The 27399-nt window shown below is 48.5% G+C and overlaps 1 protein-coding gene across 1 annotated transcript in view; it reads right to left on the bottom strand.

The window, feature by feature from the left end:
* Positions 1–27399, bottom strand: part of LOC106568530 (WD repeat-containing protein 7) — a 116048-nt gene that overhangs the window by 80914 nt on the left and 7735 nt on the right. Inside the window, 7 exon segments of the mRNA XM_082959762.1 lie at positions 6264–6459; positions 10409–10429; positions 15903–16102; positions 18544–18691; positions 18694–18794; positions 20117–20264; positions 26229–26342. Of these exon segments, the coding sequence (XP_082815888.1) occupies positions 6264–6459; positions 10409–10429; positions 15903–16102; positions 18544–18691; positions 18694–18794; positions 20117–20264; positions 26229–26342 (928 nt within the window).

Raw genomic sequence — 27399 nt, 5'->3', positions numbered from 1 at the left:
TAATGTGATGAAGGTCCCCTATATAGACCTGTATTATTAATTATGTAGGTCCCCTATATAGACCTGTATTATTAATATGATGTAGGTCCCCTATATAGACCTGTATTATTAATATGATGAAGGTCCCCTATATAGACCTGTATTATTAATATGATGTAGGTCCCCTATATAGACCTGTATTATTATAGAGGTCTATATCTCTCTACCGGGCCGTCTCTCTAACGGCCCGTCTCTCGACCCGGCCCGTCTCTCTACCCGGCCCGTCTCTCGACCCGGCCCGTCTCTCTACCCGGCCCGTCTCTCTACCGGCCTGTCTCTCTACCCGTCTCTAGCATTTTGAATCTGAAACCAGCATGAGTGTATCTGTTGTGATAATGGTGCCAGAGATGTTTTATATCATTTTGTAGCCATTGTAAGCAGCTTTGATGATGCTCCATCTTCTCCCTAAGAGAGTGAGTTTTACTCTGCCTATTACAGCTGATATTTGGGGGGGGACGAAGACAAAGAAGATACATTATTTATCTCTATGGGAAAGACACTGAACAGAGGAGAGGAAATCTAGCTGTCCGTCAGTAATATATTGTGTCTAAATGGAGAGCTTTCCTGTCTGTTTCCTTCACTCCTTCAGCTCCTCTCAAGGCTTTCCAGACAAACCTCAGACCATTACTTAGGCTAACCCCGCATGTCTCTCTCACACACACACACACGCAGAGAGAGACATGCTCACACACAGCAAATTACAGCCAGCCACGTTTCTTCCTCTCCCCAGACCAGTGAGTAGGGGAGGCTTGCTACTGTGCATCCTTCTGTCCTACTCAGCACAACAAGACATAACCAGCTTTAAGAGCAGACAAACACACTGTGCTTAGCTAATGGACTCACAGGCAGAGAGAGACTCCACATTTAGGGAGATGTTTTGTAAGTGCTCACCCCCCATCCTCCTCCCTCGTTCTCAGCTATTTCTACTTCCCCCCTCCACCAGCTACTTCCCCCCTCCACCAGCTACTTCCCCCCCTCCACCAGCTACTTCCCCCATCCACCAGCTACTTCCCCCATCCACCAGCTACTTCCCCCATCCACCAGCTACTTCCCCCCTCCACCAGCTACTTCCCCCCTCCACCAGCTACTTCCCCCCCTCCACCAGCTACTTCCCCCCATCCATCAGCTACTTCCCTCCCTCCACCAGCTACTTCCAACCTCCTCCACCAGCTACTTCCCCCTCCTCCACCAGCTACTTCCAACCTCCTCCATCAGCTACTTCCCCCTCCATCAGCAACTTCCCCCCTCCATTACCTACTCCCCCCATCCATCAGCTACTTCCCCCCTCCACCAGCTACTTCCCCCTCCGTCCACCAGCTACTTCCAACCTCCTCCATTAGCTACTCCCCCCTCCATCAACTACTTCCCCAACTCCATCAGCTACTCCCCCCACCAGCTACTTCCCCTCCTCCATCAGCTACACCCCCCTCTATCAGCTACACCCCCCTCTATCAGCTACACCCCCCTCTATCAGCTACATCCCCCCTCCATCAGCTACTTCCCCCCATCCATCAGCAACTTCCCCCCTCCATTAGCTACTTCCCCCCTCCATCAGCAACTTCCCCCCTCCATCAGCAACCTCCCCCCTCCATTAGCTACACCCCCCCCTCCATTAGCTACTTCCCCTCCTCCATCAGCTACTTCCCCCCTCCATCAGCTACTCCCCCCTCCATCAGCTACTTCCCCCCCTTCATTAGCTACTTCCCCCCCTCAATTAGCTACTTCCCCCCCTCAATTAGCTACTTCCCCCCCTGAATTAGCTACTTCCCCCCCTCAATCAGCTACACCCCCCCTAAATCAGCTACTTCCCCCTCCATCAGCTACTTCCCATCCTCCATCAGCTACTTCCCCTCCTCCATTAGCTACTCCCCCCTCCATCAACTACTTCCCCAACTCCATCAGCTCCTTCCCCGCTCCATCAGCTCCTTCCCCGCTCCATCAGCTCCTTCCCCGCTCCATCAGCTCCTTCCCCGCTCCATCAGCTCCTTCCCCTCCTCCATTAGCTGCTTCCCCACCCCATCAGCTACACCCCCCTCTCCATCAGCTACTTCCCCCCTCCATCAGCTACATCCACCCCTCCATCAGCTACATCCACCCCTCCATCAACTACATCCACCCCTCCATCAGCTACATCCACCCCTCCATCAACTACTTCCCCCCTCCATCAGCTACTTCCCCCCCCTCCACCAGCTACTTCACCCCATCCATCAGCAACTTCCCCCCTCCATTAGCTACTTCCCCCCTCCATCAGCAACTTCCCCCCTCCATTAGCTACTTCCCCTCCTCCATCAGCTACTTCCCCCCTCCATCAGCTACTCCCCCCTCCATCAGCTACTTCCCCCCCTTCATTAGCTACTTCCCCCCCTCAATTAGCTACTTCCCCCCTCAAATAGCTACTTCCCCCCCTCAATCAGCTACACCCCCCCTAAATCAGCTACTTCCCCCCTCCATCAGCTACTTCCCCCCTCCATCAGCTACTTCCCCCCTCCATCAGCTACTTCCCCCCTCCATCAGCTACTTCCCCCCTCCATCAGCTACGTCCACCCCTCCATCAGCTACTTCCCCCCTCCATCAGCTACTTCCCCCTCCATCAGCTACGTCCCCCCCTCCATCAGCTACTTCCCCCCTCCATCAGCTACTTCCCCCCTCCATCAGCTACTTCCCCCCTCCATCAGCTACTTCCCCCCTCCATCAGCTCCTTTCCCTCCTCCATTAGTTACTTCCCCACCCCATCAGCTACTTCCCCTCCTCCATCAGCTACTTCCCCTCCTCCATTAGCTACTCCCCCCTCCATCAACTACTTCCCCAACTCCATCAGCTACTCCCCCCACCAGCTACTTACCCTCCTCCATCAGCTACACCCCCCTCTATCAGCTACTTCCCCCGCTCCATCAGCTCCTTCCCCTCCTCCATTAGCTACTTCCCCACCCCATCAGCTACACCCCCCTCTCCATCAGCTACTTCCCCCCTCCATCAGCTACATCCACCCCTCCATCAACTACATCCACCCCTCCATCAGCTACATCCACCCCTCCATCAACTACATCCACCCCTCCATCAGCTACTTCCACCCCTCCATCAGCTACTTCCCCCTCCATCAGCTACTTCCCCCTCCATCAGCTACTTCCCCCTCCTCCATCAGCTCCTTCCCCGCTCCATCAGCTCCTTCCCCTCCTCCATTAGCTACTTCCCCTCTCCATCAGCTACTTCCCCCCTCCATCAGCTACGTCCCCCCCCTCCATCAGCTACTTCCCCCCTCCATCAGCTACTTCCCCCCTCCATCAGCTACTTCCCCCCTCCATCAGCTCCTTTCCCTCCTCCATTAGTTACTTCCCCACCCCATCAGCTACTTCCCCTCCTCCATCAGCTACTTCCCCTCCTCCATTAGCTACTCCCCCCCTCCATCAACTACTTCCCCAACTCCATCAGCTACTCCCCCCACCAGCTACTTACCCTCCTCCATCAGCTACACCCCCCTCTATCAGCTACTTCCCCCCCTCCATCAGCTACTTCCCCCTCCATCAGCTACTTCCCCCTCCTCCATCAGCTCCTTCCCCGCTCCATCAGCTCCTTCCCCTCCTCCATTAGCTACTTCCCCACCCCATCAGCTACACCCCCCTCTCCATCAGCTACTTCCCCCCTCCATCAGCTACATCCACCCCTCCATCAACTACATCCACCCCTCCATCAGCTACATCCACCCCTCCATCAACTACATCCACCCCTCCATCAGCTACTTCCACCCCTCCATCAGCTACTTCCCCCTCCATCAGCTACTTCCCCCTCCATCAGCTACTTCCCCCTCCTCCATCAGCTCCTTCCCCGCTCCATCAGCTCCTTCCCCTCCTCCATTAGCTACTTCCCCTCTCCATCAGCTACTTCCCCCCTCCATCAGCTACATCCACCCCTCCATCAGCTACATCCACCCCTCCATCAGCTACATCCACCCCTCCATCAACTACATCCACCCCTCCATCAGCTACTTCCACCCCTCCATCAGCTACTTCCACCCCTCCATCAGCTACATCCACCCCTCCATCAGCTACATCCACCCCTCCATCAGCTACATCCACACCTCCATCAGCTACATCCACCCCTCCATCAGCTACATCCACCCCTCCATCAGCTACTTCCACCCCTCCATCAGCTACATCCACCCCTCCATCAGCTACTTCCACCCCTCCATCAGCTACATCCACCCCTCCATCAGCTACATCCACCCCTCCATCAGCTACATCCACCCCTCCATCAGCTACATCCACCCCTCCATCAGCTACATCCACCCCTCCATCAGCTACTTCCACCCCTCCATCAGCTACATCCACCCCTCCATCAGCTACATCCACCCCTCCATCAGCTACATCCACCCCTCCATCAGCTACATCCACCCCTCCATCAGCTACTTCCCCCCCTCCATCAGCTACTTCCCCCCTCTACCAGCTACTTCCACCCTTCCATCAACTACATCCATCCCTCCATCAGCTACTTCCACCCCTCCATCAGCTACATCCACTCCTCCATCAGCTACTTCCACCCCTCCATCAGCTACTTCCCCCCTCCATCAGCTACATCCACCCCTCCATCAGCTACATCCACTCCTCCATCAGCTACTTCCACCCCTCCATCAGCTACATCCACCCCCCCATCAGCTACATCCATCCCTCCATCAGCTACTTCCACCCCTCATCAGCTACTTACCCCCTCCATCAGCTACATCCACCCCTCCATCAGCTACTTCCCCCCTCCATCAGCTACATCCACCCCTCTATCAGCTACTTCCACCCCTCCATTAACTACATCCACCCCTCCATCAGCTACTTCCACCCCTCCATCAACTACATCCACCTCTCCATCAACTACATCCACCCCTCCATCAGCTACTTCCACCCCTCCATCAGCTACTTCCACCCCTCCATCAGCTACATCCACCCCTCCATCAGCTACATCCACCCCTCCATCAGCTAGTTCCCCCCTCCATCAGCTACTTCCACCCCTCCATCAGCTACATCCACCCCTCCATCAGCTACATCCACCCCTCCATCAGCTACTTCCACCCCTCCATCAGCTACATCCACCCCTCCATCAGCTTCATCCACCCCTCCATCAGCTACATCCACCCCTCCATCAGCTACTTCCCCCCTCCATCAGCTACATCCACCCCTCCATCAACTACTTCCACCCCTCCATCAACTACTTCCACCCCTCCATCAGCTACATCCACCCCTCCATCAGCTACATCCACCCCCTCCATCAGCTACATCCACCCCTCCATCAGCTAGTTCCCCCCTCCATCAGCTACTTCCCCCCCTCCACCAGCTAGTTCCACTCCACTCCTCCTCATAAATCATCTCTATTTCCACTGCTGTGTGGGCGATTAAAATCAGTCTAATGTTTTTCAGAGTGCTGCGTTGCTTTACACTGCTAAACGTGCTGCCTCGTATACAGACGGCACGGACAAACAAACGCATCAGGCTATCTATTATTCATCTGAGTAGGGAGTGTGTAGATCATCGCTGAGCAAGAGGCGTGGTAAAGTGAGAGGAAGAACACAAGGATAGCGCTACCCTGGCAGTTTTTTAGCCAAGCTCTGTCGTCGTCGGGAGGAGAGGCAGAAGAGAATCAATCTAATAGCTTACTAGCTTCCTCCTCAAAGATCCTAATGGACACTTCTATAAATCACCACACGGCGTCCCAAAACACACCCTATCCCATAGGGCCCTGGTCAAAGGTAGTTAGGGGGTGTGTGTGTGTGTGTGTGTGTGTGTGTGTGTGTGTGTGTGTGTGTGTGCGCGCGCGTCTGTGTGTGTGTGCATGTCTAGCTGTGTGTGTGTGTGTGCGTGCGTGTCTAGGTGTGTGTGCGCGCACCGTCTCTCTGTGTGTGTGTGTGTGTGTGTGTGTGTGTGTGTGTGTGTGTGCGCCCGCGCGCACATGTGTATGTGTGTGTGTGCGCGTGTCTAGGTGTGTTTGCGCGCACCATCTCTGTGTGTGTGTGTGTGTGTGTGTGTGTGCGCGTCTAGGTGTGTTTGCGCGCACCATCTCTGTGTGTGTGTGTGTATGTGTGCGTGTGTGTGTGTGTGTATGTGTGCGTGTGTGTGTGTGTGCGTGTCTAGGTGTGTTTGCGCGCACCATCTCTCTGTGTGTGTGTGTGTGTGTGTGTGTGTGTGTGTGTGTGTGTGTGTGTGTGTGTGTGTGTGTGTGTGTGTGTGTGCGCGCCTCTGTCTCACCTGTGTCCATCTGCGATACATACACTGAGCCATCAGAGCAGCCCACCACCAGGAAGTCACCACAGGGGCGCCACTTGATGACCTGGATGGGGAAGAGGTGTCGAGACGCCAGCATGATGCACTTCCTCTCCCGCAGGCTGAGCAGACCCACGGAGTGGTCACTGGCCACAGAGCACACACAGTTCTGAACACGATTCTGTCAGGGGCAGAGCAGAGAGAGAGAGAGAGAGAGAGAGAGGGGGGTTATAGGGGGCAACAGAGAGAGAGAGAGGGGTTATAGGGGGCAACAGAGAGAGAGAGAGAGAGAGAGAGGGGGGTTATAGGGGGCAACAGAGAGAGAGAGAGGGGTTATAGGGGGCAACAGAGAGAGAGAGAGAGCGAGAGAGAGAGAGGGGTTATAGGGGGCAACAGAGAGAGAGAGAGAGAGGGGTTATAGGGGGCAACAGAGAGAGAGAGAGAGGGGTTATAGGGGGCAACAGAGAGAGAGAGGGGTTATAGGGGGCAACAGAGAGAGAGAGACGGGTTATAGAGGGCAACAGAGAGAGAGAGGGGTTATAGGGGGCAACAGAGAGAGAGAGAGAGAGAGAGAGGGGTCATAGGGGGCAACAGAGAGAGAGAGAGGGGTTATAGGGGGCAACAGAGAGAGAGAGAGAGGGGTCATAGGGGGCAACAGAGAGAGAGAGAGGGGTTATAGGGGGCAACAGAGAGAGAGAGAGAGGGGTTATAGGGGGCAACAGAGAGAGAGAGAGGGGTTATAGGGGGCAACAGAGAGAGAGAGAGAGAGAGAGAGAGAGAGAGAGAGAGAGAGAGAGAGAGGGGTTATGGGGGCAACACAGAGAGAGAGAGGGGTTATGGGGGGCAACACAGAGAGAGAGAGAGGGGTTATAGGGGGCAACAGAGAGAGAGAGAAGGGTCATAGGGGGCAACAGAGAGAGAGAGAGGGGTTATAGGGGGCAACAGAGAGAGAGAGAGGGGTTATGGGGGCAACAGAGAGAGAGAGAGAGAGAGGGGTTATAGGGGGCAACAGAGAGAGAGAGAGAGAGAGAGGGGTTATAGGGGGCAACAGAGAGAGAGAGAGGGGTTATAGGGGGCAACTGAGAGCGAGAGGGGTTATAGGGGGCAACAGAGAGAGAGAGAGGGGTTATAGGGGGCAACAGAGAGAGAGAGGGGTTATAGGGGGCAACAGAGAGAGAGAGGGGTTATAGGGGGCAACAGAGAGCGAGAGGGGTTATAGGGGGAAACAGAGAGAGAGAGAGGGGTTATAGGGGGCAACAGAGAGAGAGAGAGAGAGAGAGAGAGAGAGAGAGAGAGGGGTTATAGGGGGCAACAGAGAGAGAGAGGGGTTATAGGGGGCAACAGAGAGAGAGAGAGGGGTTATAGGGGCAACAGAGAGTGAGAGAGAGGGGTTATAGGGGGCAACAGAGAGAGAGAGAGAGAGAGGGGTTATAGGGGGCAACAGAGAGAGAGAGAGAGAGAGAGAGAGAGAGAGAGGGGTTATGGGGGCAACAGAGAGAGAGAGAGAGGGGTTATAGGGGGCAACAGAGAGAGAGAGGGGTTATAGGGGGCAACAGAGAGAGAGAGAGAGGGGTTATAGGGGGCAACAGAGAGAGAGAGGGGTTATAGGGGGCAACAGAGAGCGAGAGGGGTTATAGGGGGCAACAGAGAGAGAGACAGGGGTTATAGGGGGCAACAGAGAGACAGAGGGGTTATAGGGGCAACAGAGAGAGAGAGAGGGGTTATAGGGGGCAACAGAGAGAGAGAGAGAGAGAGGGGTTATAGGGGGCAACAGAGAGAGAGAGAGAGAGAGAGAGAGAGAGAGAGGGGTTATGGGGGCAACAGAGAGAGAGAGAGAGGGGTTATAGGGGGCAACAGAGAGAGAGAGGGGTTATAGGGGGCAACAGAGAGAGAGAGAGAGGGGTTATAGGGGGCAACAGAGAGAGAGAGGGGTTATAGGGGGCAACAGAGAGCGAGAGGGGTTATAGGGGGCAACAGAGAGAGAGACAGGGGTTATAGGGGGCAACAGAGAGACAGAGGGGTTATAGGGGGCAACAGAGAGAGAGAGAGGGGTTATAGGGGGCAACAGAGAGCGAGAGAGAGGGGTTATAGGGGAAACAGAGAGAGAGAGAGGGGTTATAGGGGCAACAGAGAGAGAGAGAGGGGTTATAGGGGGCAACAGAGAGAGAGAGAGGGGTTATAGGGGGCAAGAGAGAGAGAGGGGTTATAGGGGGCAACAGAGAGAGAGAGAGGAGTTATAGGGGGAAACAGAGAGAGAGAGAGAGGGGTTATAGGGGCAACAGAGAGAGAGAGAGGGGTTATAGGGGGCAACAGAGAGAGAGAGGGGTTATAGGGGGCAAGAGAGAGAGAGAGGGGTTATAGGGGGCAACAGAGAGAGAGAGAGAGAGAGAGAGAGAGAGAGAGAGAGAGAGGGGTTATAGGGGGCAACAGAGAGAGAGAGGGGTTATAGGGGGCAAGAGAGAGAGAGAGAGGGGGCGGTGAGAGAGACAGACAGACAGACCGAGAGGTCACAGGCTTTAACAGGGGAGATTAATGTCATTAGGACAGACTGTGGTAACCAGGCAACACAACATGTCATTAGGACAGACTGTGGTATCAAGGCAAGACAACATGTCATTAGGACAGACTGTGGTATCCAGGCAACACAACATGTCATTAGGACAGACTGTGGTATCCAGGCAACACAACATGTCATTAGGACAGACTGTGGTATCCAGGCAAGACAACATGTCATTAGGACAGACTGTGGTATCCAGGCAACACAACATGTCATTAGGACAGACTGTGGTATCCAGGCAACACAACATGTCATTAGGACAGACTGTGGTATCCAGGCAACACAACATGTCATTAGGACAGACTGTGGTATCCAGGCAACACAACATGTCATTAGGACAGACTGTGGTATCCAGGCAACACAACATGTCATTAGGCAGCAGCTACTCTTCCTGGGGTTTATTATGGATCCCCATTAGTTCCTGCCAAGGCAGCAGCTACTCTTCCTGGGGTTTATTATGGATCCCCATTAGTTCCTGCCAAGGCAGCAGCTACTCTTCCTGGGGTTTATTATGGATCCCCATTAGTTCCTGCCAAGGCAGCAGCTACTCTTCCTGGGGTTTATTATGGATCCCCATTAGTTCCTGCCAAGGCAGCGGCTACTCTTCCTGGGGTTTATTATGGATCCCCATTAGTTCCTGCCAAGGCAGCGGCTACTCTTCCTGGGGTCCAGCAACATTAAGGCAGTTATATATTGTGCATTCGTAAAGTATTCAGAGCCCTTGACTTTATCAACATTTTGTTACGTTACAACTTTATTCTCAAATTGATTAAATCGTTTTTTTCTTCATTAATCTACACACAATACCCCATAATGATAAAGCAAAAGCAGGTTTTTGAAATTTTAGCAACAAAAAACCCAACTTAAATATCACATTTACATAAGTATTCAGACCCTTTACTTAGTACCTTTTGCATTTTTATTTCACCAGGTAGGCCAGTTGATAACATTTACAACTGCATGTATTGTAAATGTTTATCAGCACAGCATTATGACAGCATTTTCTAAACTGCAGAGGGAGTTCTTGCTATTATTTTGTAGGTTTCCTTCTCTTGAGATGGTGTTTTTTTTTTATCAGCCTTACCGGGAACTTGAGCAGAATGAGTAGTTAAAAATTGATGACCAGAACCAATCTAAAGGAAAGCAGTGCGACAAAAACAACAACACAGAGTTTACACATGGGATAAACAAACGTACAGTCAATAACAAATGAAGTAAGGAGATAAGGCAAAAAATAGGCCATAATGGCGAAGCAATTACAATTTAGCAATTAACACTGGAGTGATAGATGTGCAGATGAGGATGTGCAAGTAGAAATACTGGTGTGCAAAAGAGCAGAAAAACAAAAACAAATATGGGGATGAGGTAGGTAGTTGGGTGGGCTATTTACAGATTGGCTGTGTACATCGCTGTAATCGCTGCCAAAGGTGTTGAAGCACCTTCGGCAGCGATTACAGCCTTGAGTCTTCTTGGGTATGACGCTACAAGCTTGGCACACCTGTATTTTGGTAGTTTCTCCCATTTTTCTCTGCAGATCCTCTCAAGCTCTGTCAGGTTGGATGGGGAGCGTCGCTGAGCAGCTATCTTCAGGTATCTCCAGAGATGTTCGAATGGGTTCAAGTCCAAGGTCAGGCTGGGCCACTCAACTTGTCCCAAAGTCACTCCTGCGTTGTTTTGGCTGTGTGCTTTGGGTCGTCATCCTGTTGGAAGGTGAACCTTCGCCCCAGCGCTCTGGAGCAGGTTTTCATCAAGGATTGCTCTGTACTTTTCTCCGTTCATCTTTCCCTTGATCCTGACTAGTCTCTCAGTCCCTGCCGCTGAAAAACATCCCCACAGAATGATGCTGCCATGCTTCACTGAAGGGATTGTGCCAGGTTTCCTCCAGACGTGACGCTTGGTATTCAGGCCAAAGATTTCAATCTTGGTTTCATCAGACCAGATAATCTTGTTTCTCATGGTCTGAGAGTCCTTTAGGTGCCTTTTGGCAAACTCCAAGTGGGCTGTCATGTGCCTTTTACTGAGGAGTGGCTTCCGTCTGACCACTCTATCATAAAGGTCTGATTGGTGCAGTGCTGCAGAGATGTTTGTCCTTCTGGAAGGTTCTCCCATCTCCACAGAGGAACTCTGGAGCTCTGTCAGAGTGACCATCGGGTTCTTGTTCACCTCCCTGACCAAGGCCCTTCTCCCCCGATTGCTCAGTTTGGCCGGGTGGCCAGCTCTAGGTAGAGTCTTGGTGGTTCCAAACTTCTTCCACTTAAGAATGATGGAGGTCACTATGTTCTTGAGGATGCTTCAATGCTGCAGAATTGTTTTGCTACCTTTCCCCAGATCTGTGACTTGACACAATCGGACAATTCCTTCAACCTCATGACTTGGTTTTTGCTCTGACATGCACTGTCAACTGTGGGACCTTATATAGACAGGTGTGTGCCTTTCCAAATCATGTCCAATCAACTTGTAGAAACATCATGGATGTTGGTTGCACCTGATCTCAAATTTCAAGTCTCATCACAAAGGTTCTGAATACAAAGGTTCTGAATACTTTCTATTTTTAATACATTTGCAAATGACGGGGTATTGTGTGTAGATTGATGAGGAAAAATGATAATTTAATGAAGTTTAGAATAAGGCTGTAACGTAACAAAATGCGGAAAAAGTCAAGGGGTCTGAATACTTTCCCGAACGCACTGTACAATTTAAAATATTACATGACATTACATTTCATGACACTTTACTACCACATATCTACAATACAACATCCGTGTGTACGTGTGTGTAGAGTGCGTATCTTATGTGTATGTGTGAATGGTAGGTCAAACACTGACAGACCCCTCAATACTGTTGATGACAATAGAATGGAATACAAATATCTCCTTGGTCACAACAATGAAATTAACCCTAGTGTTTTTCGAGGCAGATGCTAAAGGGGGGCTGAACTTCCTGATGTGGCATAATTTTCCGTATTGAAGTCGCCTAGGTTAAGCTAGTGCCAGCCAACTTCTTTCGCCAATTAGCATCAGCTGACTGGTGTACAACTGTGGCAAAGTTAGTTTGACATTGGATTCTCTGAGGATATTTAGGGATTGTCAAATTACACAAATGGAAATGGAACAATATGTTGAAGTTGCACATCTTTTAGTTGTCTCATTAGATGTGTTCAATATTTGTATAGGAATTTCTACAAATTCTAGTTTTTTTTTTTAAGTCAATGAAATTTGGAGCTGTTGACATTTAAAAATAGTCACATCTACATTGTGTAATTTACTGATGGTCCGTAACTAGCCTCATTGGGGCTTTATGGGTGGTCCCGGGAATTGAACCCACTAACCTGGCATTACAAGGGCCATGCTGGAATGTTAAACCAAATTGATCAGGTTTGATGATTGAGCAGGTTTGATGATTACTTGGGCACTGCCAGCTGTGGGCAGTTTTGATGATTACTTGGGCACTGCCAGCTGTGGGCAGTTTTGATGATTACTTGGGCACTGCCAGCTGTGGGCAGTTTTGATGATTACTTGGGCACTGCCAGCTGTGGGTAGGAGGGATGATTACTTGGGCACTGCCAGCTGTGGGCAGGAGGGATGATTACTTGGGCACTGCCAGCTGTGGGTAGGAGGGATGATTACTTGGGCACTGCCAGCTGTGGGTAGGAGGGATGATTACTTGGGCACTGCCAGCTGTGGGCAGGAGGGATGATTACTTGGGCACTGCCAGCTGTGGGCAGGAGGGATGATTACTTGGGTACTGCCAGCTGTGGGCAGGAGGGATGATTACTTGGGTACTGCTAGCTGTGGGCAGGAGGGATGATTACTTGGGTACTGCCAGCTGTGGGCAGGAGGGATGATTACTTGGGTACTGCCAGCTGTGGGCAGGAGGGATGATTACTTGGGTACTGCCAGCTGTGGGCAGGAGGGATGATTACTTGGGTACTGCCAGCTGTGGGCAGGAGGGATGATTACTTGGGTACTGCCAGCTGTGGGCAGGAGGGATGATTACTTGGGTACTGCCAGCTGTGGGCAGGTTTGAAATAAACCCAACCCAAGGAAAACTTACGGTGACCTTCATTCCGTGACATAATTTCCCCCCTATCATCTTGTAAACCTACGTTTTGGATCTATTTACACTTTGTAGTAAATTTTGACAATAAAAAAAAAATGTTTCTGACTCATATCGATGCCAAAACGAGAAGTTGTTTTTGGAGGGGCATTCGTTCTTTAATAATGTTGGTCTGATGAGGAGGCTGCCCAGGCCCTTCTGAGAGTAAATCACCAGCCGCCGCTGCTGTCACAGACATAACTCAGACAGGAAGAGAGATGGATCTGCTGCCAGCTTTAGGAGCAACATCCTTGAGCGCTTTCTACCGACAGAGACTCAGCACAGCATGTCAAAAACACTACACAATCTGTCTGGGACTTATTAAAGTACACACACACAAACAGTAACACACACTCTGGTACAAGAGGCATGGTACAAGGACAGAAAATATTGCCCCAAAAATAAATACAATAATCCCATTTGTCTGTCAGGTAGACAAGAGGGGAGAGAGGGAGACCGGGAGGAAGGGAGGGAGAGAGGGAGGGAGAGATGGAGGGAGACCGGGAGGGAGGGAGGGAGAGAGGGAGGGAGAGATGGAGGGAGACCGGGATGGAGGGAGACTGGGAGGGAGGGAGAGATGGAGGGAGACTGGGAGGGAGGGAGAGATGGAGGGAGACCGGGAGGGAGAGATGGAGGGAGACTGGGAGGGAGGGAAAGAGGGAGGGAGAGATGGATGGAGGGAGACCGGGAGGAAGGGAGGGAGAGAGGGAGGGAGGGAGAGATGGAGGGAGACCGGGAGGGAGAGAGGGAGGGAGAGATGGACGGAGGGAGACTGGGGGGAAGGGAGGGAGAGAGGGAGGGAGGGAGGGAGAGATGGAGGGAGACCGGGAGGGAGGGAGGGAGGGAGGGAGGGAGAGATGGAGGGAGACTGGGAGGGAGGGAGAGAGAGATGGAGGGAGACTGGGAGGGAGGGAGAGAGAGATGGAGGGAGACTGGGAGGGAGGGAGAGATGGAGGGAGACCGGGAGGGAGAGATGGAGGGAGGGAGACCGGGAGGGAGGGAGGTGGTACAGGAGGATGTGTGGTGGAACTGAAAGCAGAGTACAGGAAACCTTGACCATGAGAGAGGTACAGGAAACCTTGACCATGAGAGAGGTACAGGAAACCTTGACCATGAGAGAGGTACAGGAAACCTTGACCATGAGGGAGGTATAGGAATCATCACTCTTCATCACTGTCATCACACCTGCTGCTGCTGCAGGGCAATTAACGATCCACTCCACACCACAGGCCAGTGTTACTGTACCAGGACTAGGGTTAGAAACAAGCTTACTCAGGCCAGTGTTACTGTACCAGGACTAGGGTTAGAAACAAGCTTACTCAGGCCAGTGTTAGTTACTGTACCAGGACTAGGGTTAGAAACAAGCTTACTCAGGCCAGTGTTACTGTACCAGGACTAGGGTTAGAAACAAGCTTACTCAGGCCAGTGTTACTGTACACACCAGGGGTCTAGGCTAGACGGACGAGTCAAATACAGGGAGAGTTTAACAATGCTCTCAATTCAGCTCTAGAGGAAGTCTTTCTTTAATATCCAATCAGGAGGAGGCGGGAGTAAATCAAATGTTATTTCACATGCACCGAATACAACTGGAGTAAAATAACACACACAATAAGGCCAGAAAAAAAATGATTCACTGTTCAACAGATTTTCCCTCCAGAAAAGTGAGGCGAGCGAGCAAAACAAAGAAACATTAAGTAAAAACAGTACATGACCACATTGTCCTAGGCACTTGCATAGGTTCTAGACCTGAGATTCAAGAGTTATATTATTATCTCTGTTTTAAAGACTGCAGATGTTACAATGTTGTTAAAGCCATGATAAATCAAACACAATGGGAAGTATAACTTGTGACCGTTTCTTTATTCCTGATACAAAAAGGTGCAATCCAATGTGACGTATAGGGTAATAATGTAGACTATATAAAAATATATTTATTTATAATTTCGCAATTTTTTTCCTCCCTTCCTCTGAAATCGCCCGATATAGAAGTCCCGGGTGGCAGGGAGCTCGACCCCAGTGATGTACTGAGCTTTCCGCACCACCCTGTGTATCGCTTTGCGGTCAAGGGTGGTGCATTTGTCATACCAAGCGGTGACGCAGCTAGTCAAGATGCTCTCGATGGTGCAGCTGTAGAACTTATTTAGCATGGTCCTTTTGGATTCTCAATATTTTCAGCCTCCTGAGGGGGAAGAGGCGCTGCCGTGCCCTCTTCACTACAGTGTACGCAGTACAACCGATATTATGGATCCTCCCCCCCCCCCCCCGCCAGCCTTGGAGCTAACCCATCTCCTGCTCCACTCTCCCTCTCACACATATCAATTAAATGGCCTGGCTCCTTAAGTAGGCGGATCGACATGCTATAAAGCTCCCGCATAACTAAACAGGTCATTAAGATCCCCGGAGGTAATTCTCTCTCAGAACAGACACTCTTACTTACAGGGTGGACCACTCACATGTAATGGACATCAGTATGGTACCTGTCAATCACACACACACACACACACACCAGGAGAGCAGAGGAGGCATGGCTGCCGAGGGAGGAAGAGATGAGGCTGTGTGCGACAGGAAGTAGCAGGGATGCAGCACACTGTGCGAGATCAGAGGGCAGAACTAGAATCAATGACGAAGGAGGCCTCTCCTCTCTCCGCTGATGGACAGCCGCGATGAAATCCACTACAGTATTTTCAAAGGGTTTGCATATTTGCATTAGTCCACTTCTCATTCCAGTCCCACCTACAAAATTGCACTCATAAAATAAAAGGTGTATTTTTTCGTATTTATTATGGATCCCCATTATCTGTTGCCTTGGCAGCAGCTACTCTTCCTGGGGTTTTCCTATAGTCCCACCTACACAATTGCACTCATATAAGAATGAGGGCTGGGGAGAAGATTCAAAAGGACTCAATTCACTTTGATTCAATTGTGTATATATCTGTGAAGCTCGACTCACGCAGCTGTTCTCAGGTGGGGACCAGGATCTGTGTGATCTCTCCTCCGTGGACACAAAAGATGTGTTTCATCTCTCCAGTGAAGACGTCCCAGACGATGACGCTGAAGTCCACACCGCCGGAGACCAGGGAGCGCTGGTCGTAGCGAGGAGACACCTGGTGGGGGTGCAGCAGGCACGTCACTTTGTTACGGTGACCCCGCAGGGTACGGTGAGGGGGCCAGCCTATAGAGAGAGGAGATAGTAACACAGTCACTAACCCTCAGGGTACGGTGAGGGGGCCAGCCTATAGAGAGAGAGATAGTAACACAGTCACTAACCCTCAGGGTACGGTGAGGGGGCCAGCCTATAGAGAGAGGAGATAGTAACACAGTCACTAACCCTCAGGGTACGGTGAGGGGGCCAGCCTATAGAGAGAGGAGATAGTAACACAGTCACTAACCCTCAGGGTACGGTGAGGGGGCCAGCCTATAGAGAGAGAGATAGTAACACAGTCACTAACCCTCAGGGTGCGGTGAGGGGGCCAGCCTATAGAGAGAGGAGATAGTAACACAGTCACTAACCCTCAGGGTACGGTGAGGGGGCCAGCCTATAGAGAGAGGAGATAGTAACACAGTCACTAACCCTCAGGGTATGGTGAGGGGGCCAGCCTATAGAGAGAGGAGATAGTAACACAGTCACTAACCCTCAGGGTACGGTGAGGGGGCCAGCCTATAGAGAGAGGAGATAGTAACACAGTCACTAACCCTCAGGGTGCGGTGAGGGGGCCAGCCTATAGAGAGAGATAGTAACACAGTCACTAACCCTCAGGGTACGGTGAGGGGGCCAGCCTATAGAGAGAGGAGATAGTAACACAGTCACTAACCCTCAGGGTACGGTGAGGGGGCCAGCCTATAGAGAGAGGAGATAGTAACACAGTCACTAACCCTCAGGGTACGGTGAGGGGGCCAGCCTATAGAGAGAGATAGTAACACAGTCACTAACCCTCAGGGTACGGTGAGGGGGCCAGCCTATAGAGAGAGGAGATAGTAACACAGTCACTAACCCTCTGGGTGCGGTGAGGGGGCCAGCCTATAGAGAGAGGAGATAGTAACACAGTCACTAACCCTCAGGGTACGGTGAGGGGGCCAGCCTATAGAGAGAGGAGATAGTAACACAGTCACTAACCCTCAGGGTGCGGTGAGGGGGCCAGCCTATAGAGAGAGATAGTAACACAGTCACTAACCCTCAGGGTACGGTGAGGGGGCCAGCCTATAGAGAGAGGAGATAGTAACACAGTCAGTAACCCTCAGGGTACGGTGAGGGGGCCAGCCTATAGAGAGAGGAGATAGTAACACAGTCACTAACCCTCAGGGTACGGTGAGGGGGCCAGCCTATAGAGAGAGGAGATAGTAACACAGTCACTAACCCTCAGGGTACGGTGAGGGGGCCAGCCTATAGAGAGAGGAGATAGTAACACAGTCACTAACCCTCAGGGTACGGTGAGGGGGCCAGCCTATAGAGAGAGGAGATAGTAACACAGTCACTAACCCTCAGGGTACGGTGAGGGGGCCAGCCTATAGAGAGAGGAGATAGTAACACAGTCACTAACCCTCAGGGTACGGTGAGGGGGCCAGCCTATAGAGAGAGGAGATAGTAACACAGTCACTAACCCTCAGGGTACGGTGAGGGGGCCAGCCTATAGAGAGAGATAGTAACACAGTCACTAACCCTCAGGGTACGGTGAGGGGGCCAGCCTATAGAGAGAGGAGATAGTAACACAGTCACTAACCCTCAGGGTACGGTGAGGGGGCCAGCCTATAGAGAGAGGAGATAGTAACACAGTCACTAACCCTCAGGGTACGGTGAGGGGGCCAGCCTATAGAGAGAGGAGATAGTAACACAGTCACTAACCCTCAGGGTACGGTGAGGGGGCCAGCCTATAGAGAGAGGAGATAGTAACACAGTCACTAACCCTCAGGGTACGGTGAGGGGGCCAGCCTATAGAGAGAGGAGATAGTAACACATTCACTAACCCGGTGAGCCTGCAGAGAGAGGAGACATTTTAGTCATTTAGCAGATGCTCTTATCCAGAGACACAATCAGGGCATTCAATTAAATGTAGTTTGGTAAGAGCCAGGTACCACAGACACACGCAGCATGTACACCCCCAGACTCCTCTCCACTAACCCCCTCACCTCTACGCAGCATGTACACCCCCAGACTCCTCTCCACTAACCCCCTCACCTCTACGCAGCATGTACACCCCCACACTCCTCTCCACTAACCCCCTCACCTCCACGCAGCATGTACACCCCCACACTCCTCTCCACTAACCCCCTCACCTCCACGCAGCATGTACACCCCCACACTCCTCTCCACTAACCCCCTCACCTCCACGCAGCATGTACACCCCCACACTCCTCTCCACTAACCCCCTCACCTCCACGCAGCATGTACACCCCACACTCCTCTCCACTAACCCCCTCACCTCCACGCAGCATGTACACCCCCACACTCCTCTCCACTAACCCCCTCACCTCCACGCAGCATGTACACCCCCACACTCCTCTCCACTAACCCCCTCACCTCCACGCAGCATGTACACCCCCACACTCCTCTCCACTAACCCCCTCACCTCCACGCAGCATGTACACCCCCACACTCCTCTCCACTAACCCCCTCACCTCCACGCAGCATGTGTTCTTCCTGCAGAAGCTGTACGATGGCGGTCTGTGTGGCGGGGACCAGGATGATGATTCCGTCCTCTCTGCCACACACCAGCCTGCCCTGGGAGGGGATGTTTACGCTGGCCGTCACCTTGATGGGCCCCCCCCCGACCCGGGCGTCACACTCAGCTGGTCTATGATGCCCGCCGACAGAGGAACCAGCTTATCAAAGGCCTCCTGGAGGGAGATGGTGGAGGACAGCTGGAGCTCTGGAGGGACAGGGAAGTAGAGAACACAGTATTATCTATATACAGAACCAAACAGACCCATCTGACTAACCCGGCTTAGACCAGAGAAATGGCATGAAGAGGAATCATGAGGAATGTGACACTCAGTCCCTCCAGGAATCCACGATCACATAACTCAAACGCAAAAAAATTAAATCAACCAAGCCATGCATATTATGCGACAGCTCGCGATTTTGACCATTACCCGCACTTTTATCTCAAAAGGGTCCAATCAAAAGAGTGTTGGCAATTTTGACCACTGTTACTGAAGGAAACAGCCCAATAGAACCACATGTGAAACGTTTTCCCCCTGTCAGCGTGTGAAGTCGATGATGACGACTGACAGAACAATAAACAGGAAGGCATCTTATTCGTCAACAGAAACCACCGTTAAAGACTGCAAAAACCCATTTCCAATGTTTTACATGAAGGTGGGAGCAAATTGTTTTGTACTCCGTGTAACTTTGTGCTGGAACACAAGAGGAAGTCACTTCCAATCAGCAAGGCATGTGTCACGCCCTGACCAGGTGAACTCTTCTATTTTGGTCAGGGTGTGGCATTTCTATAGTTTATTTTCTATGTTTTTGGTATAGCCTTGCTTTGGGGCGTATTTCTATGTTGGGTTCTGTCGATTCCCAATCAGAGACAGCTGTCACTAGTTGCCTCTGATTGGGGAATCATATTTAAGTTCCTTTTCCCCCCACGATGTTTGTGGGTTGTTGTCTCTTTTTGTTGGAGCAGTAGCGATACGTTTATTCTCTGTTTTGACCGTGTTATTTCAGTCTGTAATAAATAACATGAGTTCGCTCCCAGCTGCGCCTTGGTCCACTTCTTCCTTCCTGCACGACGATCGTTACAGCATGTCAAAAATAAATACATCGGAACAGCCACTTTTTTCATCGCTCAAGAATCATGAGTCTTTTTGGTTTGAACTGCTGGACAAAATTAAGAACAATTAGTGAATCAATGCCTGTCTAAACACAGTCTTAGAAATGTATTTTGCGTACAATCGTACTAGAACTGACCACATTACTTTTTATTACTTTATATACATTTTAAATTGATTTTTTTTTAATCACATTTCATCGCAAAATGTCAATAAAGCCGCTGGAAAAAATCAAGCATTTTAGGCCGCAGATATCATAACAAAAACATTGGGAAATAATGGACTACACATTCCCTACACTGGGAGGGATGATTTGACTGGTTTTTAGCCAGCCAATGGCATAAAAGCCTTCCAATTCTCACCCACAGTATCCGTACAGATGTGGGGCTCTTGTGCCACCTAGTGGACTAAATGGTACCTGCTGCAGTGGAGAGAGACCGCAGGGGCGAGGTGTCTGGGATGCTCCAGAGGGTGAGGCGTCCTGCTGAATCTCCCTGGACCAGCAGCTTGTGGAAGGGCTCCCGACGGCTCTAGAAGAACCATGTCACCGAGGGACATATGAGCAACTAGAACACAGAACGTAGAACATTAGAACAATGAACACTGGTATTATCCATAGAAACAGAATGAATAGAACGGGCTTGGAACCTCTAACCATGGCAACTCGCCTTGTACACTCGCAATGGCTGCCTGAGATTGCGATTGAATAATTTCCATGGTAATGTAGAATGTTCATTCAAATGATGTTAACTGATGTGGCTCATGCAATGGAAGGGAGTTCTTGTAATGTCAGTTGAGTTGAATCAACAAATCACAGCACATATTGATGGCTACACTTCCTGATTTGACTTCCTAGTTTGCTCCTCCACTAACAATGGCTGCCAGAGTCCACCCATTATTTCTATGGTATTATCTCTTTGTTCAGTTCCATATCTATGGCATTATCTCTGTGTTCAGTTCCATATCTACGGTATTATCTCTTTGTTCAGTTCCATATCTATGGCATTATCTCTGTGTTCAGTACCATATCTATGGCATTATCTCTGTGTTCAGTTCCATATCTATAGCATTATCTCTGTGTTCAGTTCCATATCTATGGCATTATCACTGTGTTCAGTTCCATATCTATGGCATTATCTCTGTGTTCAGTTCCATATCTATGGCATTATCTCTGTGTTCAGTTCCATATCTATGGCATTATCTCTGTGTTCAGTTCCATATCTATGGCATTATCACTGTGTTCAGTTCCATATCTATGGCATTATCTCTGTGTTCAGTTCCATATCTATGGCATTATCTCAGGCCGTCACTCAGTCTTTGACAAAGTCATGTAGAATATATATACAGGACCAACATATGCTGGCATATATCCATGCCAATTCCATCATTTGTGCAGTATGACGATACCAAAGTGTAAATGGTCTCGTCGTAATGATACAGGGATTATGTTAAAGGTTAATAATGATGGGATTAAACGCAGGACAGCATACTGTAGTCTTGTTGTACCGTGGACCTAAAAACTCCAGAATATTCTATTCTGCTCTGTATAAGAAGGGGAAGCCGGGCTTGCAGGGGGACATGATCTCATGCCATGGGAGCATTGGGATGTGCTGTTAACGTTTAGCACTATAAAACATCACTGTGATATTAAGAGGATGCCAAGCTGGAAGAACAGACTGCTTACTCAACTACCAACAGGGTTACCTACAGTACAACACATGAATTGACCCCCCCTCCCATACTAAAATATCCCCTAACTCAGCTCTCTGGACAGCAAGGCACTGAATCATCTGGATACAAACCAGCTAGCTAGACAAGATGCTAAATTGTTGAAGAGAAACCTGGTGCCATGTAAAAAAAGATAAGAGAGGTCTCAACTTGGAAGACTGTTTTTTGTTTGCCTACCTAACAAATCTAGCAGGACTGAACATCGATAGTTATTCATGTTGTTAATGGTCCTCCACTAACTGACCTTTCACTGGTAGGACTCCATACGAGTCCCAAACGGCACCCTCTTCTCTATGTAGTGCACTACCCATTGGGCTCTGGTCTAAAGTAGTGCACTATATATAGGGAATAGGGTTCCATAGGGCTCTGATCTAAAGTAGTGCACTACGTAGGGAATAGGGTGCCTCTTGGGACTGTACCTTTGATCTTTTATTTGACCGATTTACTCTGCTATAATTGTGTTCCTTCCTAGAGAAATTAACACTGGGAAGCTGAGATGACGGTTAAATGAAGGCCCTATTGTTTTTATGAGTAACAAAAATCACTTTTTTTTTTTATTCACTGCCTAAATATCAATCAACTAGGGTCCATCAGAAGTTCACTACCGTTTACGTGAGGCTTATTATAAAAAGGGATTATAACAGGCTTATAAGATGTAATATTGATGGTATATATGGGAGTTAATAAGAGAGAGAGGGAGAAACAGAGAGAGAAAGAGAAAGAGACAGAGAGAAAGAGACAGAGAGAGACAGAGACAGAGACATAGAGAAGCAGCAGAGTGGAGCAGCACCTCAGGTCCTCATAGCGTGAATATGGCAGCATCCCAATGGCTCCTTATTTCCTATATAGTGCACTACTTTTTTACCAGGGATCATGTAGGGAATAGCAGTGGTGGCAAAAGTACCTAATTGTCATACTTGAGTAAAAGTAAAGATACTTTTATAGAAAATTACTCAAGTAAAAGTGAATGTCACTCAGTAAAATAGTACTTGAGTAAAAGTCTAAAAGTATTTGATTTAAAATATACTGAAGTATCAAAAGTAAAAATATAAATCATTTTAAATTGCTTATATTAAAGTAAACCAGACGACACCATTTTCTTGTTTTAAATTTATGGATAGCCAGGAGCACACTACAACACTGAGACATCATTTACAAACGAAGCATGTGTGTTTAGTGAGTCCGCCAGATCAGAGGCAGTAGGCATGACCAGGGAAGTTATTTTGATAAGTGCGTGAATGGGACCATTTTCCTGTCCTGCTAAACATTCAAAATGTAATGAGTACTTTTGGGTTTCAGGGAAAATGTACGGAGTAAAAAGTACATCATTTTATTTAGGAAAGTAGTCAAAAATATAAATAATGTACAGATACCCCCCAAAACTAACTTAAGTACTTTACACCACTGGGGAATAGAGTGCCATTTGGGACACAAACATATCAGAGATACTAGATAAAATGATGAGAAGCTTGTGTCTCCACCCTAACAATGGGATTTATTGTCCACGTCAGAGGAACGGTGGGCTGTCAAGCTCATGCCTATTCCTCTCTGCGGATTGGTGGATACATCTCGAATTTCAACAGGGACATCTCTGATGGTGTTTTTTCTCAAAGTTGTCGGGATGTCATGTGTCCTACTTATATCAGTACACTCGTAACAACCTAAACATTACAAAACTTCAATTAGACCCAATAAGCCTCTCGTATCAAAATAGAAAATTATTTTTGTCCTGACTAAATTCGACATTCATTGCCCCCGATACAAAAAGTCCTTACTTCCTTAATAATTCATTATTTACATTTACATTTAAGTCATTTAGCAGACGCTCTTATCCAGAGCGACTTACAAATTGGTGCATTCACCTTATGATATCCAGTGGAACAACCACTTTACAATAGTGCATCTAAATCTTTTAAGGGGGGGGGGGGGGGGTTAGAAGGATTACTTTATCCTATCCTAGGTATTCCTTAAAGAGGTGGGGTTTCAGGTGTCTCCGGAAGGTGGTGATTGACTCCGCTGTCCTGGCGTCGTGAGGGAGCTTGTTCCACCATTGGGGTGCCAGAGCAGCGAACAGTTTTGACTGGGCTGAGCGGGAACTGTGCTTCCTCAGAGGTAGGGGGGCCAGCAGGCCAGAGGTGGATGAACGCAGTGCCCTTGTTTGGGTGTAGGGCCTGATCAGAGCCTGAAGGTATGGAGGTGCCGTTCCCTTCACAGCTCCGTAGGCAATCACCATGGTCTTGTAGCGGATGCGAGCTTCAACTGGAAGCCAGTGGAGAGAGCGGAGGAGCAGGGTGACGTGAGAGAACTTGGGAAGGTTGAACACCAGACGGGCTGCAGCGTTCTGGATGAGTTGTAGCGGTTTAATGGCACAGGCAGGGAGCCCAGCCAACAGCGAGTTGCAGTAATCCAGACGGAAGATGACAAGTGCCTGGATTAGGACCTGCGCCGCTTCCTGTGTGAGGCAGGGTCGTACGTATTATCTACTCAACGTGGACATACTGTGCATTCGGAAAGTATTCAGACCCCTTCCATTTTTTACACATTTTGTTACATTACAGCCTTATTCTAAAATTGATTTTCTCATCAATCTACACACAATACCCCATAATAACGAAGCGAAAACAGGTTTTAGACATTTCTGCAAATGTATAGAATTTTTTTTTAAAAATACAACTGAAATACCTTATTTAGTTAAGTATTCAGACCCTTTGCTATGAGACTCTAAATTTAGCTCAGGTGCATCCTGTTTCCATTGATAATCCTTGAGATGTTTCTACAACTTGATTGGAGTCCACCTGTGGTAAATTCAATGGATTGGACATGATTTGGAAAGGCACACACCTGTCTATATAAGGTCCCACAGATGACAGTGCATGTCAGAGCAAAAACCAAGTCATGAGGTTGAAGGAATTGTCCGTAGAGCTCCAAGGCACAGATCTGGGGAAGGGTACCAAAACATTTCTGCAACATCGAAGGTCCCCAAGAACACAGTGGCCTCCATCATTCTTAAATGGAAGACGTTTGCCACCTAGCCAAACTGAGCAATCAGGGGAGAAGGGCCTTCGTCAGAGAGGTGAACAAGAACACAATGGTCACTCTGTCATTATGGGGTATTGTGTGTAGATTTATGAGGGGGAAAAAAATATAAAAAAAATATTTAATCCATTTTACAATAAGGCTGTAACGTAACAAAATGTGGAAAAAGTCAAGGGGGTCTGAATACTTTCCAAATGCACTGTATTTTGGGCGGAGTAAACCCTCTCGCTTCGTCTCTTCATCTCTGGCCATATGTATGTCTATGAGTTCTAATAGTATGGGTCATAGTTCAGAGGTCAGTTGAGAGTTTCTGAGCATCCTGAACAGACAGCCACAGGGTCAATGCAAAGTACCAACAGTCTAGCATGCACACATTAGCAAAAAAACTTGCAAAGATTGACATGATCTATTAATTCATATAAAAATGTTTTGTTCAACACAATCCTAAAAACACAATCCTAAAAGGTTTAAGACAAAGGCACTGGAGTGTTTTGTTGGAGAAGGAATAGGCTAGAGAATAGAAAGGGAAGAAGCCACACAAGAACAGCACTAAGAACGGCTTATGAATGTATCAGATGCTAAACAGGCTAGCTGTTATGAATGTATCAGATGCTAAACAGGCTAACTGTTATGAATGTATCAGATGCTAAACAGGCTACCTGTTATGAATGTATCAGATGCTAAACAGGCTACCTGTTATGAATGTATCAGATGCTAAACAGGCTACCTGTTATGAATGTATCAGATGCTAAACAGGCTACCTGTTATGAATGTATCAGATGCTAAACAGGCTAACTGTTATGAATGTATCAGATGCTAAACAGGCTACCTGTTATGAATGTATCAGATGCTAAACAGGCTACCTGTTATGAATGTATCAGATGCTAAACAGGCTACCTGTTATGAATGTATCAGATGCTAAACAGGCTACCTGTTATGAATGTATCAGATGCTAAACAGGCTACCTGTTATGAATGTATCAGATGCTAAACAGGCTAACTGTTATGAATGTATCAGATGCTAAACAGGCTACCTGTTATGAATGTATCAGATGCTAAACAGGCTAACTGTTATGAATGTATCAGATGCTAAACAGGCTACCTGTTATGAATGTATCAGATGCTAAACAGGCTAACTGTATCAGATGTCCTTATCTGTGTCTTGATCTGATTTTCAGTGAAAAAGTAGCATGAAGATCTACATGAGGGGAGATTGATGGTTTGGAGATGTTAGTGGGAGGAGCATGGAACCAGGTGAGCCAGAGTGAGATGAGGAAACTGACCAATCAGAAAAACAGCATCGTAGAGGTGCACACATCACAGGGGCAGGCAACCAATAACTGTTCAGCTGACCAAACGGGGTTTAGGAGATTTTATTTCGATTGGCTAATAAAATACATAAATTAAAGCATTGGAGTCAATCAGAATTCAGATCAATGTATTGCAGATCAGTTATCAGTCTTCATCAACAAGACATCTGCAAGACTATATTAGTAACATTTTAGGATACCGATTTATAGTGTGAAATTCATCAACATCAAATATGATATTGATCAAATCACCAGCGTACTATGCATGGGGCACTAAATGTTGTGTAATTGCCCCGTGCCACAACAATATACTATCACATCTTGCCATCCTGGTCTGTATGCTTCTTCTGTGAACCTGAGTGCATGCAGTGAATCTGTAACAGAGCTAATGGCTCCCCCTGCTGGACAGAGCCAGTGTGTGCCTCTCTCCATCTGTACGCTGCAGCACTGAGCTTACTGGTGCCTCTTTTGGCTGGTGGAATAGCAGCTCTGGTGTGTAGAGCTCCATGTCTACTTCGCTGGCAGGGTGGCACAGCACCACCATGTCTACCCCCTCACCAGACTCCTCAATCTGGAGGAGCACACGCCCTCGGATCAGGGGTGAGGCAGTGTGGCGAGGGTAAGAAAAGAATATGAACAATAACAACAAACTGAGAAGGTACAGACAGCACATTAATCAAATCTATACACAGAAAACTACACACCTCCTAAATAAAATACAGAACACACTAGCCTGATGGGTCCCACATCTGTTTGTGCCATCTTGCCATGTCCTTGTCACACATTGCCACGCCAAACATTGTCACGTTTGGCGAGAAAGCATAAACAGATTGACACCCAGGCAAACAGAACATACAATATAAGATAGAAAGAGAACATTGACTAAGAACATAAGACACTTTGGTATCTAGTTAGAGGACTGGGAGGCAGGTAGCCTAGTGGTTAGAGCTTTGGACTAATAACCGAAAGGTTGCAAGATAAAATCCCAGAGCTGACAAGGTAAAACTCTGTCATTCTGCCCCTGAAAAAGGCAGTTAACCCACTGTTCCTAGGCCGTTATTGAAAATAAGAATTTGTTCTTGATTTACCTAGTTAAATAAGCTGATACTGGCAGTGGCTCTCATTCTATCTATTGAGAGCATGTTCTATTAAAATGGGGTGGACAGCATTTTGTTGTTTCAAAAAGTATTTTATTACTTCTAAACAGCTGTAGGGCAGTATGTGTTTTGAAAACATATAATTAATTGTTTGAAAACTGAACGTTTTACTTCATATTATTAGGCATGTCTTACCTTGCTTCAAAGTAAAAATCCGACCATACAAACGTGGAGGGAATTACGTCCATGACATAGAAACCAGTAGACTATTTCTCTCCTGTTCTATTGGTATTCATACCAACTTTCTTTCATTAGCCAGTAGCTAAAGGCACAATCCTAATCATATTACTAGTTGATAATAATCCTAGTCTTATTAGCAACCCATGCTAGTTGATGTTAATCCTAATCATATTACCAACCCATGCTAGTTGATGATAAGCCTAGTCATATTAGCAACCCATGCTAGTTGATGATAATCCTAATCATATTACCAACCCATGCTAGTTGATGATAAGCCTAGTCATATTAGCA

This window comes from Salmo salar, chromosome 13, assembly GCF_965601325.2.
Source record: "Salmo salar chromosome 13, fSalSal1, whole genome shotgun sequence".
Classification (NCBI taxonomy): domain Eukaryota; kingdom Metazoa; phylum Chordata; class Actinopteri; order Salmoniformes; family Salmonidae; genus Salmo; species Salmo salar.
Note: the sequence above shows the minus strand (reverse complement) of the source record. Positions and strands in the feature narration are given on the sequence as shown.